We start from the raw sequence: 15830 nt of genomic DNA on the forward strand, positions 1-15830 counted from the left end.
AGCTATCAGTTTAGCATGAGCCCTGGCCTGCCTGTTTTCACCTTGGGTTCTCTGTTCCTCCTCAGCTTGATCTCGATTATTAAGTACCCCAAAGGCCACCTCTAGGAGTTGGGGCATAGGGGTTTGTGTGCCTAATTGTAACTTCTGGAGTTTCCACCTAATATCAGGAGCGTACTGGCTGATAAAATGTTGTCCCAGCAGGGATTGACCCTTGGGAATGGACAGCTCAATATTAGTAAATTTTCTAAAAGCCTCCATAAGCCGTCCCTGAAAGAGGGCTGGTTTTTCTTTTTCTTCTTGGGTCACTCTTTTAACCTTTTCATAGTTAACTGGCTTTTTGATACACTTTTTCATCCCTTCTAATACCCATTGGATCATGTGATTTCTGGCTTCTGTTCCCTCCCAGGAATTATCATTCTAATGGGGCTCCTGATTTGGGACTGCATCTCCTCCCATAACAAAAAGTTCGTGTTGGTCCTTGGCAAGCTGGTCAGTGCACCCCTGGGCTGCTGCCCAAATTCTCTGTTTCTCCTCAGGGGTACAGCAAGTATATAGGACTATCTGATCATCCTTCCAAGTTAAATCAAAGGCCAGAGTTAGGGCCTGAAACCCTTCAGCAAACTTTGACTAGGGTCTTCAGAAAATCAGCCACTCTCTGTTTGCATTGGGCTAAGTCAGTTAAAGAGAAGGGCACATGTACTCTGATTGTCCCTTCACCTTTTGCCACTTCCCTAAGAGGGCATATTTTTCCTGATCCTGGGTGCTAGGAAGTTCCACTGTGAGTTACCTCAGAGGGACTAGTCTCTCCTTTCTGGGGTAATGGAGGGTATAAAGAGACATAGGGAGGTGGAGTTTGGGATTTGTCAGAGGGATCTGGAGAAGTAGGTGCCTCTGGGGAAGTAGGTGGCTCTGGAGAGGTAGGTGGCTCTGGAGAAGCAGTGGAGACTTGGTTTCCCCCCTGAGAACTGGGGAAGATTAGAAGGGGGTCATCTAAAATGTTGAGAGTGTTTTCTGATTCCCCAGGCTTTTGATTACAGGAGCCACATAGAGCAGGGTTTTGGTAAAGGACCATGAAGGCTTGAACACAGGGAACCTCAGTTCATTTTCCCATCTTGCAACAGTAAAGATCCAATTGCAAGATGATATTGTAATTTAGAGACCCATTTTCAGGCCATTTTTATCCATCCCCACAACTTATATAAAGGCCAGGCAGTGTTACAGTAAAGTGTAAGTTTTCCCCTTTTTAGCCCATCTAGTTTTTAAAATTTCCAATTTTTAAGAATACATTCCAGAGGTGTTTCTTCTGGCTTAGAAGAGGATCCTTCCATGTTGAGTAACCTGCAACCAAGAAAAAGCACTCCTAGATATGAAGTCTGGTGTCCGGGAGACATTTTACCAGGAGGCCTTTGTCAGAAGGGGGTCGGAGTGTCTTCCAAATTCCCTTCTTACCTAATGGGATTTTGAGTGTCCTCTACTTTCCCATCAATTCCTAACCAGACATCTCTGGTCGACCCAGTCCCTCATGCAGGGGGTCAGCGTCAGCATGTTGCCAGGGCTCTCCTTGAGAGGGATCTGTTATCTATAAAGCTTATGTCCTATAACAAGTTTCCTTAGGTTGGGGTGTATTCCTTAAGAATGAGCATCTATAAAGCTTAGGATGTGGGCTGCTTGGAAGTGGCCAGCCCAATAGGTAGTCTGTAACAAGGTCTGGGCTGCCAAGGCCTGGAGTGAAGGGGGTCCTAGAGGTACAAAAAGGAACTCCTGGAGGAATTGGAGTTGGGCATAATGAAAAATGCTATGGGAGTCAGGACCTGAGGGCCTAGAGGTGGGAGTATTCCTACAGGGGATTTCTGGACATAGAGTAAGGTGAGAGACTTGACAGCAGAAGAACCCAAAACCCTTTCCCCTATCTGTTTGGTGGTTACGATAAAACTGGGGAGAGCCTGATGATTCCATTTGACACAGGCAACAGCGAATTTGGACAATGTTTCCCATGTAAGTTAACATACCAATTGAACCCAATAGTTTAGGATGTCTCTTTGGGTTGCTCCAAGGGCCATTGGAAGCACCCCAAAGTTAGCTGGAGGTCAAAAGAACTTGATATTTGGGAAGTCTGTCAAAAATTTCAAAAAGTTTTAAAACACTCAATCAGATAGAATCATAGGTCACCATGAAAACATTATTCCTTGAGCTAAGTTGAAAGAAAAGATTGCAAAAGTAAATACAGATCACTTGAAGGCACAGAAACTCACACAATCTGTTATCAAAAGCAGCATTCCAGAAAAACTTTGCTCTCTTATGAGAGAGAGAAACCAAATCCAGTCTTGCATCTGCCTACTCTTAATAAAATCCATTTACCTAATTGAATTTAATCCAACCTTAGAAAATCCTGACCACATACAAAATTCTCTTCTCAGTGTTCCTTTTCCACAAACCTTCTGCAAATTTCTGTAGCCCTATTTTGTCCCTTATTTTTTCCCATTCAGAAACAACCAGCTCTAGGACAAAATCACCCTTTTTTTCCTTTCAACAAAATATATTTCCACTCCTCATACCTTCTTTTCTGAAAACACACATTCTACTTTTCTTAAGCCACCATGTACTGTCTTTTACATTAGCATTCTATAGATTGGTAGAGAACATCTCAAGGTGGCACCAAACATCTTTAGTTTCTCTCTCACAAGAAGACAAAAGTAGGTAAATTTAGACATGTTTAACAATTAATGTTCCAAAATTTTATCTTATCTGAAATGGCCTGGATATTCAATGAATTCTCAACATTTAACTTAATTTTGTTTCAAGTTACCAAAATTTGGAGAGACTATTTTAGATGGACATTGTCAAAACATAATTATTCCTATAGAGTTTAACAAAAAGCTCTTATCTCAGTTTCATTTACTTAAAAGTTTAATCATAATGGGTTATTTTCCCTGTTGACAAATTTCATAACAGAAACAATATGTATTTATTGACTTTCAATAGCCCTAGGTACAATGAAAATATGTACTTAATGTTGATGTCTCTAAAGACAGGTCTGTATTAATTAAAAATACAAGCTTAAGCTAGCTCTAATACCAAATATTAATTCAATATTAAATATTTCCCAGATCACACGAACCTGAAATGTATTCTAGTGAGCTTCAATATAAAATATAAAAGATATTTCTGAGAATGTATATAAGCATCAATTTCTTTTAAGCAAATTAAATACAGCTCATTTACAAGTTAATTTTTACATAAAGACAGATAGAACCAGAGATCTCAGTTTTTCTGCTTGAATTTAAAATGCCTCTTTTTTTTTTTTCCTCAGTCTGGAGAACTACAGATGGATCAGGTAGTTCCTGAGAGCCCAGGCAGAATAGTTACATTGCAAAGGCAGAAGAGAGATGCAATCTCCTCTCCTTTTTTTTTCTTCTTTTTAAAATCCCACTAAGGGGCTTCCCTGGTGGCGCAGTGGTTGAGAGTCCACCTGCCGATGCAGGGGACACGGGTTCGTGTCCCGGTCTGGGAGGATCCCACATGCTGTGGAGCGGCTGGGCCCGTGGGCCATGGCCGCTGAGCCTGTGCGTCCGGAGCCTGTGCTCCGCAATGGGAGAGGCCACAACAGTGAGAGGCCCGCGTACAGAAAAAAAAAAAAAAAAAAAAATCCCACTAAGTAACCCAAGGCTGGAGTCTCAGGCCATGTGGCCAGTTTGTATTTCGAGGTTTAAGTGCTCCACCGTGCCCACAATGTCGGCAGAGACTTGCAGGAACAGTTGGACAGACAAAACTACATAAAACAAAGATACCAATGACAAAAACTTAAAGACACAAACAAGAAGTTTTCAGGATAAAGGGGACAGGAGTGCAGGTATAAGGATCAAGGGAGAGGTAAAGGGAGGAGGGACAGAAAAGACTGAAAATGAGAGAGAGGCAGCAGGAAAATAAAGGCAAGAATACTGGGACAATAGGACTTGCAACCACTACATGATATGAGGTTTAAACCTCTATCACTCTCATAAATTCCCATCAGGAAGAGCCTGCTGGACCAGGATCTGCATGGTGTGAGGCGAGCCTCTCCCACCTCTCTGCTTGTCACCTGACAAGGCGAGCCGTTGCCGGCCAGAGGGAGCATGGTCTCACAAGCTGAGAGGAGTGACGCTGTAGCTGCCCGATGTCCACTGTCTCGGAAGCACAGGACAGAGAATCAGGAGAGGACAGAGAGAGGAGAAGTAGGGAGATATTAGGAGAGGGAAGAGGACAAGGGGGAGGGGAAAGCATTGTCTGAGTGAGGGTCCTGAGACCCCCAGTGTCCAGGAAGGCAGACTTACCAAACGTAGTGATGCCAAAAAACAAGGTTCAGGCAGCCGCTTGTCACCCATGGGGAAGCTGAAGTCAGTGGTCCCGGAGGTGCCCAGGTCCTCTCCCCAACAGGGTACAACTGCCTCATGCTGGGTGCCACTAAGTTTGATACTGACCAGGGTTCTTGGCCTTCCCCAATCAATAGAAATTGACTAGAGGCCAGACAAGAAATTCAGGCAAGGCTTTATTGGGGCTCCTGCAGCGGTTGCAGGAGGGAGAAAAAACAAGTAACAGATTCCCTTGATGGTTCCCTGAGCGGGGGTGAACTGGCTCCTTATATGGGGTGAGGGTAGGTGTGTGTTCAGGGGTCAGGCCAGAGGAGTGGCTTAGGTGTTTTGCCCACCGCTTTGGTGGTGTTGTGTGCAGGGGTATGAGCAGAGCAAAAGCTCCCGACACCTTGTTTTTGCTTCTGGCTCCTTGGAAGTGGCAGTTGGGTTTTTTGGTCTTTTTGCATCTTTATATATATATATATATATATATATATATATATATATATATATATATATATATATATATATATATATATTGGCTGCATTGGGTTTTCGTTGCTGTGCGCAGGCTTTCTCTAGTTATGGCAAGCAGGGGATACTCTTCGTTGTGGTGCACGGGCTTCTCATTGTGGTGGCTTCTCTTGTTGCGGAGCATGGGCTCTAGGTGCGTGGGCTTCAGTAGTCGTGGCACGCAGGCTCAGTAGTTGTGGCTCGTAGGCTCTAGAGCGCAGGCACAGTAGTTGTGGTGCACAGGCTTAGTTGCTCCATGGCATGTGGGATCTTCCTGGGCCAGGACTCGAACCCGTGTCCTGTGCACTGGCAGGTGGATTTAACCACTGCACCACCAGGGAAGTCCGTCTTTTTGTCCATAATTTAGCCTAACTGACCATGCACACAGTTATTTTTAGTCCTTTATAGTTTCTTTGTATTTTGTTGCTGTAGGAGGTTTGTCCAGGTGTAAGCAGTGCAGCACTGTAGCAAAGGGTCCTGGGTCCCCAGCCTGTCTCAGTAGCAGTACAGAGAGTTACATAGATTTGAGAGATACTTAGGTGGCAATTATTTTATAAACAACTATCAGGCAGGCAAAAGGCTGGTCTGCAAGAGACCTAACAGAGTTGTTACAAAGCTGAGCACTGATAGAGAAAGGAGCAGAGACTGAATAGAGTTTTTGTTTAATTCAAGAAACTGACTCCTCAAAGGAGTATTTGGGGGAAGGGCTTTTCACAGAATAAGATAAAGTAAATATTACATTGTTTATCAAGGAGTAAGGTTTTTTTATCTTATCCATTGACCAGTCTTTGTGATCAGATTTTAAGGGCAGAGCTTATATCTAGATTAGCAATGATTTGCATTTCATGTGCAGTTCTTCTCTCTTTTGGGAATAGTTGAAGAACAGATTATGTATAGATTATGATAGATCATGGTTATTGCCTAAGAAATTCTTCCTTAGTAAAATTCTTTCTCAGCACATACGGGTTCATTTATTTATTTAGGAAATATTTATTAAGGATTGACTATGTGCAAGACACAGTAGAAGAGATGAAGACTTTGTCCTCAGAGAATTTATAGCCTGGAAGGGTTAGATGGCCCCTCAGATGAAAATTGCCCTTGTTTTATGCACCCTGGTGCCAAATAATTCAAAAACCTCATTCTTCCAAAATAAAATATATTCTTTCAGTAGCAGTGTGACCCTTAGACTTTCTGACCTTCAGTTTTCTCATGTGCAAAAAGGATAAAAATAGTATCTACCTAATAGAATTGAGATACCCATATAATTAAGCATTGTGCCTGTACATAACATTAAGAAACCTCCAAAAATGTTAGCTATTATTACTATTGATCAAGAATAAACATGTGCCATAATATTTGTTTAAAAAAACCCCTAATACACTGGAATTACATCTTATACTGTGATTAATTTCTAAAACCAGGGCATAATCATATATAATCAAGGTTATCCTTCAAAATTTCTTAAATTGCTCAAAGTGATAATATTAAATAACACTAAATCATTAAAGTATTTGGAATACATGGGATTCTTCAGCAAGTTGGTTAAATGTTCTCTGTGGTTCTCAATTCTTCATTTTATTTTTCAGCAAGGAATTTCAAAGAAGTCATCACACACAAATCCACATGGACAATAATTTCACTTTGTCAAATGATAAAGAAATCTAAAACATCATTTCACAGTTCTTTCCATAGTATTCCCCACCCACAAATCTGCATAGTATATTTCAGGCTTGATAGCATCCACTGTCTGTGGGCATATATACTAAGTGGAATGGCAGGAGAAATCCCCAAAAAAGGTTGCTGTGTGTTCTTAAAACATTTACTGTTGCATTTACCTGGTTAAATGTATATATAATTCAGCTCCATTATATTGATAATTCCCACAACAAGGATCACTAAGACTATTAAGTAGGATTCCTAACACTTCTAAACTTCATTAATATATTTCCCTGGAATACAATGCAATCCTCAAGAAAGTGACAGTTACTATTTAATCCAACAGTAAGCTTTGAGAAGTCATATGGCTACTGACTACAGACAGGATCACGCTTAATTAAATTTGATTTTTAAAATCTTCCAGAGGGGGCCTCCCTGGTGGCGCAGTGGTTGGGAGTCCGCCTGCCGGTGCAGGGGATGCGGGTTCGTGCCCCGGTCCGGGAGGATCCCACATGCCGCGGAGCAGCTGGGCCTGTGAGCCATGGCTGCTGGGCCTGCGCGTCCGGAGCCTGTGCTCCGCCACGGGAGAGGCCACAACAGTGAGAGGCCCGCATACCGCAAAAAAAAAAAAAAAAAAAAAAGAACAGGTGACAAGTCTTCTTAAGGCTGATCTTGATTCCCTGCCCTAGGCTACCAACTTAATCTGAAAAGAATTTGCAACATGTAAATATTTTAGGATTGTAGCCATCTGGATATACACTTAAAAGTAGTTCTGTTACCATTACTTCAGTCTAAAAGAGCCACTTAAGAATGCCAAATGTTATTTTGTTCAAATGCCATGGTTAATTTAGTTTAAAAGCCTTTCTTTCAAAGCCACCTCTCTTCACAACAGTAATGCTCTGGCAGTGAATTAAGTGGTCTAGGATTCGATGAAACTGTGGCTAATTTCTGGTCCCAATCTGGAATGTAAAACAAATTAATGATTTATTTTAAGACTACTTAATTTTAACACACTGTCCTTTCAACAACAATTGTGTGCAATAACAAAATAAGGATTTAAGACAAAGGAATATATTTAAAAGATGTGGATAAAAAGGACTTAGAAAGTTATTTCTGTGGTTCAGTCTCTGATTAAGAAACATTATTGGATTATCCAAAATGTAAATAAAATGAAATAAATCATATAAATTTGCATTCTTACATTCTAATTCTAGACAACCCCCCCAACCCTTTAAGCCCTACATTAAAAACAGGCCACTTTGTATCAAACTGCAGTTGTTACGTCCCTAAATTCATACCCAATGGAGCTCCCTCATGTCTTATAACCCCTTGTCTACAGTCACCGACAGTTCTGCTTATCTAAAGGTAAGGGTTCAAGGAGCTTGGGTTGAATACTGCAATACTGCATCTACACCTAATGAGCCAAAGTCTAGAATGTTTCAATAATAGCGATATAATAAAACTTTATCATGTACAGTTATATACCTTATATTAGGTATTTTATTTACATTAACCCTAATATTCACAGTAATCCTCAGAGGCCCACTGATGTTGCCCAAGTTTACAGGACTCATGAGAGGAGGAACCACATTTGACCCAGGATTATGAGGCCCCAAAGTCCCTAATTTTTTCGTTGTTCTTTCCACCTTCCACAGCACTTCAACAGCATTTCAAGAAATAAACATTTCTTGATATTAAGCACGGGTAGGGCTTCCCTGGTGGCGCAGTGGTTGGGAGTCCGCCTGCAGATGCAGGGGATGCGGGTTCGTGCCCCGGCCCAGGAGGATCCTGCGTGCCACGGAGCGGCTGGGCCCGTGGGCCATGGTCGCTGGGCCTGCGCGTCCGGGGCCTGTGCTCCGCAACGGGAGAGGCTGCAGAGGTGAGGGGCCCGCGTACCGCAAAACAAAAACAAAAACAAAACGGATAACATTTCATTTACCCAGAGAATATGGCTAGAAACGCCATCTCTGAAAGATTTTTTTTTCCAGTATTTTTTTTATTTTCCAGATTTTTGTCACCTGTTCTTAATGCCCCACTACCCGTCTTGTTGCTGGTGTTGGCAAACCATCTTACATTTAGTCCAGTGGTTTTATGTGGGACCAGGTAAGAATATAATTGCCTCCACCCAATAACTGCATCACTGTTGAAAAAAAAAAGCAGCAGCAGCATCTGAGGATGTAGCTAAGGAGGAAGATTACTGGCATCACAGACCTGGAAGGTGATTTGGATGCAGAACCCCAGATATGACACAGGGCTGTAGTGAGATGTGGGGCTGGTAAAAAGAAAGATTAATTGAAAGTCTAGATACAGGAGTTAACATCCCTATCCTGACAAGAAGAAAGCCTGACGACTAGGCATCAACTCCCTGGGCAAAATGCTAGAGGTTCTTCTCTAAGAAATGAAATGATCCCAAAGTAAAGAATCCTACATTCTGTTCCCTAGGGAGCCCCCAGCACAGTAGTTGGTTCTTTACTCAACACCCTAAAGTGAAGTCTACCAGTTAATAAACACCCCCCAAGAACACAGTTACATATATATATATACACATGTATGTATATATATATATATATATATCCACTGTCTTAGTCTTAGTTGTGAACAGCCAATCAAGGATCACCAGAGAGTTGAAAAAATACTACAACATGAGACAAAAACCAAAATAAACAAAACAAACAGAAGAAATTATCCCAGAGGAAAGGGAATTCAGGGAACAGAAAAGAACCTAAAACAAGCTAAAAAAAATTGCTCTATCATTTGACAAGAGATGGGTCAAAATAATTAAATCCATAAACATGAAAAAGCAATCTTTCCAAAGCTCTTGGAAATTAAGAATGATTGCTAAAAATTAAAAATTTGACAGGATTTAGAAAAAATTCTGAAATATTCTATAGAGAAGCGAAAAGCAAATAAAATGACTTAAAAAAAAAGACATAGAGTAACAAATCAGGTCCATCATCTAACTAGTAAGCATTCTAGAGACAGAACAACAACAACAAAAAATTAAGAGTAGAGGGAATTATCAAAGAAACATTTTCACAGAGCTTAAGACCAGAAGCCTCCCAAATGAAAGCCCTGCTTATCTTTCTATTAGCTGTCATGTTCTTATCTGAGGCAGCCCTTTGTGTTTTAGGGATATGTGTTGAAATATTTTTTCCCAAGTTTTACTTTTGTTTTTTCAGTTTTTTGGGGTTTTTTCAAAAATTTTGTTCATAGTATTTTTAAAACTTTTAATTTGGTCAGATCTGTACGTTTTTCTTTAGGGTTTCCAAGTTTCTTGTTTTTCTTTAGAAGGCTCTAAGATTATATATTTTACTATATTACTTTTATTACTTAAAACTTTTATAATTTAGATTTTTATTCTATTATAAATTTCTATTTTATATTGAGATTGATTTGCTATCACTCTTTTTAATGTATTCTTTTCCCAGTGAAATGAAATGCCTATATTAAGTTCCCATATATGCTGCATCTATTTCTGGAATGCCTAGTCCACTTACCTTACGTATCTGTTCTTTCCCATGACAATATCACATACTCTGATTTTAGTAGCTTTATACTGTTTTAATATCCAGTGAGTAAAAACCTCCTCTCTCAACCCATTCCTTTCTCAAAAATATCTTAGGAATTCTTGCACATTCGTTTTTTCACCTAAGCTTCAGTATAATTTTGTCCAGTTACAAAGAACACCATGGCAATTCTGACTGGAATGGCATTAAATTCATATACTCATTTGTGAAGGACTGACATCTTCATTAACAATATTAATCAATTAACATATAAAACATATATACTAAATAGGTCCTCTCCCCACTGAAATATCTTGTTCTGTCATTCATTTCCCTTCTACGAAGTTTCACGATTCAGAGTTTTGTTTTCAGTGGTTGTTCCGTGCTCTCATTATGCCTCCTAAAGCATATGTATACATTTTGGCCTACAGTCCTCTTCTTTCATACAAAACATGGTTTGGTTGTTTGGCATCACCTTCCACCCAGTTTTTCTTGCCAACCTCATTAGCCTCAGCAGCCTCACCAGCCCCTCACTTACTTTGTTCAGTTGCTCAAACTTTCCAAATTATTTCCAGCCTCTGGGTCTTTGCATATGGACTACTTTGTACTTCGGCCACTTATCCTTTTGGACTGTTTAAATGCTATTTCTACTGAAGGCCTTCTCTGACCTTTTCCAAATTTAGGTTAGGTTCTCCTTCACAGCACTCTGGTTCTTTTCCATCCTGGCATATGTGTGTTTAGCATGCTGTCCTAACTACAATAAACTTTAGAAAGACTGTGTACTTGTCACCCACATACCTAATACCTGGCATATATACTTGCTCAACAAAGATTATTTTAATACAGTTGTCTATGATTTTAAAGACTGAACTGTATCTGAAGAACAGATCCTCTCAACCAGTTTAATCAGCAAACAGCTCACTTTTAAAGAGAAACAGGAGAATCACTCAAAATAGTCAAAAACATGTAAATGTGTATCAACATCAGTAGGAAGGTTACACTCTTTTGGTACAAAAATAAGACCACTCCTGACTTGAAGAGAGGGTTCTTTACATTTGCTTCTGAACCATTACTAAAAATGTGTCAATAATGCAATGCTTATAGCCAAGATAATGCACTTTAAAAACTAATTGTTAATAAAAATATATCTAGTGAAGATAAAAGACATTTAGATCCTTTCAAAGATTCTATTTTTGTTCTCTCCTCACCTTACCCCCAGACTATAAAGATAAAACTCTTTCTTACATATACTAGTCGTATTACTATTACTTCTCTCATCAGAACAAAAATACAATACACAAAACATACTAGAAATGGTTGGTTCTTTTTAATCAGCTATTGATGGTATAATAAAATAAATTTAAGTGGCACCTAATTTAAACATTTAAAATAGTTCATTGAAGGATAATCTACAACACAATATGTTAAGCCAAATAGTCAAAATAACACCTCTTTTTTTTTTCAAGAAGAAATAAAGGCATGATCAACATTACGATCAACAAATTGGGTTCATTTGGACACTTATAGATGACTTTGTAGGCATGTTGGCAGGCACGATGTTGAAATACAATCCGCTTGACTTATAAATAATGGTAAGATAAAAAAAGAAAGCTATACATTTCAGAATTCTCTGAAATTAAAGAAAAATATCCACCAAATATCACAACAGATCTTTTAATGACTAATTTTTTTTAACATTACAATTGCTGTTTTAGGGAACACTTTTTCTCTTTGAACATTTAACTAAATGTTCAATGTGTTAAATAATTTACAGAGAGAAATAAGTTTTGTGTTCTGTACAAATTAAAGGACCCATGAATATAAACCCCTCCCACCACCAAAGCTCAAATTTGCAATGGTCTCAGCAGAAAATAAACAGTTCACAATTTAAACAGAAGTTAAAGCATTACAAACGTTTACAGGACTCCTCTCTTATTTTTTTTGAACAACAAAGATTACAATGACAGAACTGAATGATCAGAATGTAAAAATATTTGTGCAAAACTGCATTAATTGTTCTTACCATTCAATAGAGGTAAAACCTATGAACACACAATAACAATAATGAAGAAAAACTACATTGAAAGTAATTCTGTTAGATTTCAAACAACATGGATCATAGTATTACTAAACATTAAAAGAAAATGTGGCACCATGAGCAGCAGAAGCAACAAATGATTCGGCAATTATGCCAGCTAAGGAAGCTGACGCTGGAAAATGCCGAAGTGCATCTCCACACCAGCCATCCAACTTACAAGACTGGAAACAACTGTAGGGTTTAAAACTCACTTCAGTGTCTTTATTCTTGAAATTTGTAGATCATAAATGAAATATTTAAGAAAGTCCCTTCCCCCCTCTCAAGGAGTGTTTCTTGCATCACTTGGAAATCCTTAAAAGAGTTGAATCATAGACTCTCTGGATTTACCTACACCAATCCATTTAACTGGGAGAGGAAAAAAAAAATGGTATAAGAATAGTATTAATTCATTTATAACATTCAATCTTTGAGATTAAAAGATCCCACACTTTTCTCAATGTCACCATTTAACTTTTCCCCACTGTGTCTTTTGCTATCTTTTTTTCTCTATTAGCAGATTATGCCAATTTCTAAACAGAATGTGCAGTCAACATTCAGCATGGGTAGTTTGCCTTACTATTTCCTGTTTTCATCACACAATATTTACAACTATTCCATTCCTAAAGATTAGTATAGTAAAATACTGGCCCAAACCAGCAGAGACCTAAAGAACCTAAAGAACCTAAAGGTTCTTTAATCAGAGACCTAACTTGATTAAAGAACCTTTCATCAAGTTCCTAATTAACTAGAAAAGATAAGCATCTTTGATAAATGGATCATACTAAGAGGACACTGAAGTACCACTCTAACTTTCATATCTCACAAAAAGTAGAAATATCTGGAAAAGAATACTGTTTTAACTTGCACAGCCTGAGAACCTGGCTACTGTACCAGTCTAGGGGAATCTTTAATTGTCTGCACCACATGAGTAAAACTTTATGGCATTTTACAGATGTCATTGTTAAATTCATTGTTGTTTATATTTCAAAAGATGTTGACTAAGTGCAGTGAGCAAACATGCTTACAAGATTTGATCTCAAGCTGGGAAACACAGCTAGCAATATGGAAAAACATGATTCATGTTTGGAGATGAACCACAAATATAACGAACAATACAAAATCAGATTAAGTGCATAACAGATTTTATACAGAGGATACTTCCCACTCACTTCACTTTTTGTCTCTGAAATCTCTAACAGTGCATAAAAAAGGAAAGAAGCAATGTTTTAAAAGAAAGATTTCACATAATTAGTCATAGCCATAACTTGGTTATGCCTAACTTCTTGGCCAGCTTACATTTGTTTTTTAATAAAGAGTTTTATCCTTTATTCTTATATTTTTTAAAATTGGATTTCCTATTTTCTGTACCTATTATTTCCTAATATCTGGTCAAGAAACTCCCCCAACTCTCAAGGGTGGCTTAACCCGAAATGAAAAATACCAAAAACCATTTTTGGTGGTGGTAAAGACACAAAGGATTTGTTATTAAGAGGGAGAAAGGAATAAGAATCAATGTCAGAGGGTAAAAAACAGACTAACAGAGAATTAAAAGCAGGGTCAAAAAGGGCGAGAGGTAATCTCCTATCTTCAGGCATATGAAGGATTAGAGAAAGATGATTATATTTACTCTAGGGAATAAAATTATTTTATATTTCCTGGGCATTTGTGCAAATCGTGAGCACTCTATAAAGTAATAATCTGTTTTTTATCCTATTTCAAAAGTAGACAGTTAAGTCAAAAGTAGAAAAAGATACTTCTTCATAAAATATTTATATTTACCTGGAATTTGAAGCTCATCTTCAATAAATCGAACGTAATTTTGTGCATTAATAGGTAGTTCTTTAAAAGTCCTTGCATTTGATATGTCTGTGTTCCATCCTGGGAGAGTCTTATATTGAACTTCAACTTTATTTAAGACTTCTTGGTTTGCTGAACATTAAAGGAATAAGTATATTTGTCCATGGTGTACACTGCTTATTGTCAAACAACTTTTTGATATATCATAGGTTCACAATCTCTTATACTTAGAGCCAGATACCTTTTGGAATTTAGAATTTTTCAGAATTTAGGAAGGTAAAACAGTGCACCATCTAGTATTTTATAATTAAACATATTTCTGCAGCAACAGGGCTATTCACTCTAAGTGGGTAGATTATTAGTTCTAATAACATCAGTTCAAGTCAGGTTTTGCCATCAAATAGTTTTGGTGCCAAATTCACAACTTTCCATTTTTAGAGCTTTTTAGATTTCCACACTATGGATTAGGGATTGTGGATCTGTATAATGGCAGCAATCTCACAGAAAGAAGGTTTGCATATTTGCTGTCACCTGGGAAATCTATTGTTTTTGTGAATGTATACACAGGCTTTGCTGGAAATTTTCTTCATTATCTCACCTAACCAGTTTCTCTGTATTCCCTAATAGAAACCGAAAGGGTGCTGAAACAAGAACAGTTTCTTTGACTAGAGACAGTATGGTGGCTGCTATGGTACACTGTCCAGATTTCCCTCTTCAGGATTCAGACACTCACTCCCCAGCTATGGGAGTACTGCCTGCTGAGAACTCACAGTTCAGAATCTCCCCAGCTGTCTCCCTGGAGCAGCCCATATCCAGTGACTTGTCAGTGTGGGGATACAAAAGACCTGACTACTTACCTTAATTAGGGACCACTCTGAAAAACTATTCTAGCCCCAGAGCTCCCCTATGGGATCAGCTAAGGGCTTTTCATGGAACTTCTTTGCAGTTCAACTTCTCCCTCTGCCTAATCCCGCTTCTTCTCTCACTCCCTTACAGATGTTGTTGCTCAGAGCACTTGCAAACAAACTATCTACATGTACATCTCTATATCAGAGAGTCTGTTTCCCAGGGAACCAAAAGTAAGACAGTTGGTGCTAGGAGTGGTATAAGGAAGAAGGCTCTAAAATGGGATCGGATCTTGAAGCTGGATCATTGGCTAGCTGGCTGGCAATGAGGAGGATCACTAGTGGTAGACAGAGTCTGGATAATCTCCGGCATGTTATAGTAGTGCAACTGTTAAAACTTTCATGGGAGGTGAACTGGGATGCCACGGTAGGAAGTAAAGCACTCGCAATACCTGAAGCATTGAGAAATGAGCACAATGGAACAACGGAATTGAACGGCTCTAGATGAATGCCATTCATGAATTGGAGAAACACAATGAAAGATTAATGAAAACACCTAGAGAGAATCTCATCTCCTATAGCAGAGAGCAGGAAAAGCTGAGGATCAGGCTTAGGACTCAATCATACAGACAGCAGAGCTCCAGAGAAAGCTGAATTCTCAAATCCAGCAAATCTGCTATGACAAGGCCAGATCCTGTTTGAGAAAAAAGTGGGACCCTGAGACTTTGGATGAGACATCCGGGTTGAATCCCTAGATTCGCCGATGGCCTGCAGAATGGCCTACTACTTTCTGTTAAAGACGAAGGTTTCCCTTTGCTTGAGGATGATGCAGAAGCCTCTGCCTTGCAAGGCAGCTTGGGGCCCTGTCAGGGCCTACCTCTATCTCCCCTCCTGACCAGCAAACAATATCTAGGGTCAAGGTACAACATAAGTTGGCCAAGGATGCACGGGGCCTGCTAAAGGAGGAGAGGGGCTACATTCTGAAGGATCTGTAGGACTGAGCCAGCATTTACCAGCAGGAGCCAAAGAAGTATGTATGGAACTGGATCTTAAAGGTACTGGATCAAGGGGTCCTGCAGTTGGTGGAATAAAAAGTTTAGTAAGAGAG

The 15830-nt window shown here is 39.1% G+C and overlaps 1 protein-coding gene across 1 annotated transcript in view; it reads right to left on the minus strand.

Annotated features, from left to right (window-relative positions):
- Nucleotides 1-11292: 11292 nt before the first annotated feature.
- The window catches only part of ADSS2 (adenylosuccinate synthase 2), a 43782-nt gene continuing 39244 nt past the window's right edge, over nt 11293-15830 (minus strand). The window contains exons 12-13 of the mRNA XM_081225116.1: nt 13860-14009; nt 11293-12446 (exon numbers count right to left, since the gene is read on the minus strand). Coding sequence (XP_081081242.1) covers nt 12394-12446; nt 13860-14009 — 203 coding nt within the window. The 3' untranslated portion in view covers nt 11293-12393. The remainder of the gene's footprint in view (nt 12447-13859; nt 14010-15830) is intronic.

The sequence above is a fragment of the Mesoplodon bidens genome, assembly GCF_964165515.1.
Source record: "Mesoplodon bidens genome assembly, chromosome: 2".
NCBI lineage: Eukaryota > Metazoa > Chordata > Mammalia > Artiodactyla > Ziphiidae > Mesoplodon > Mesoplodon bidens.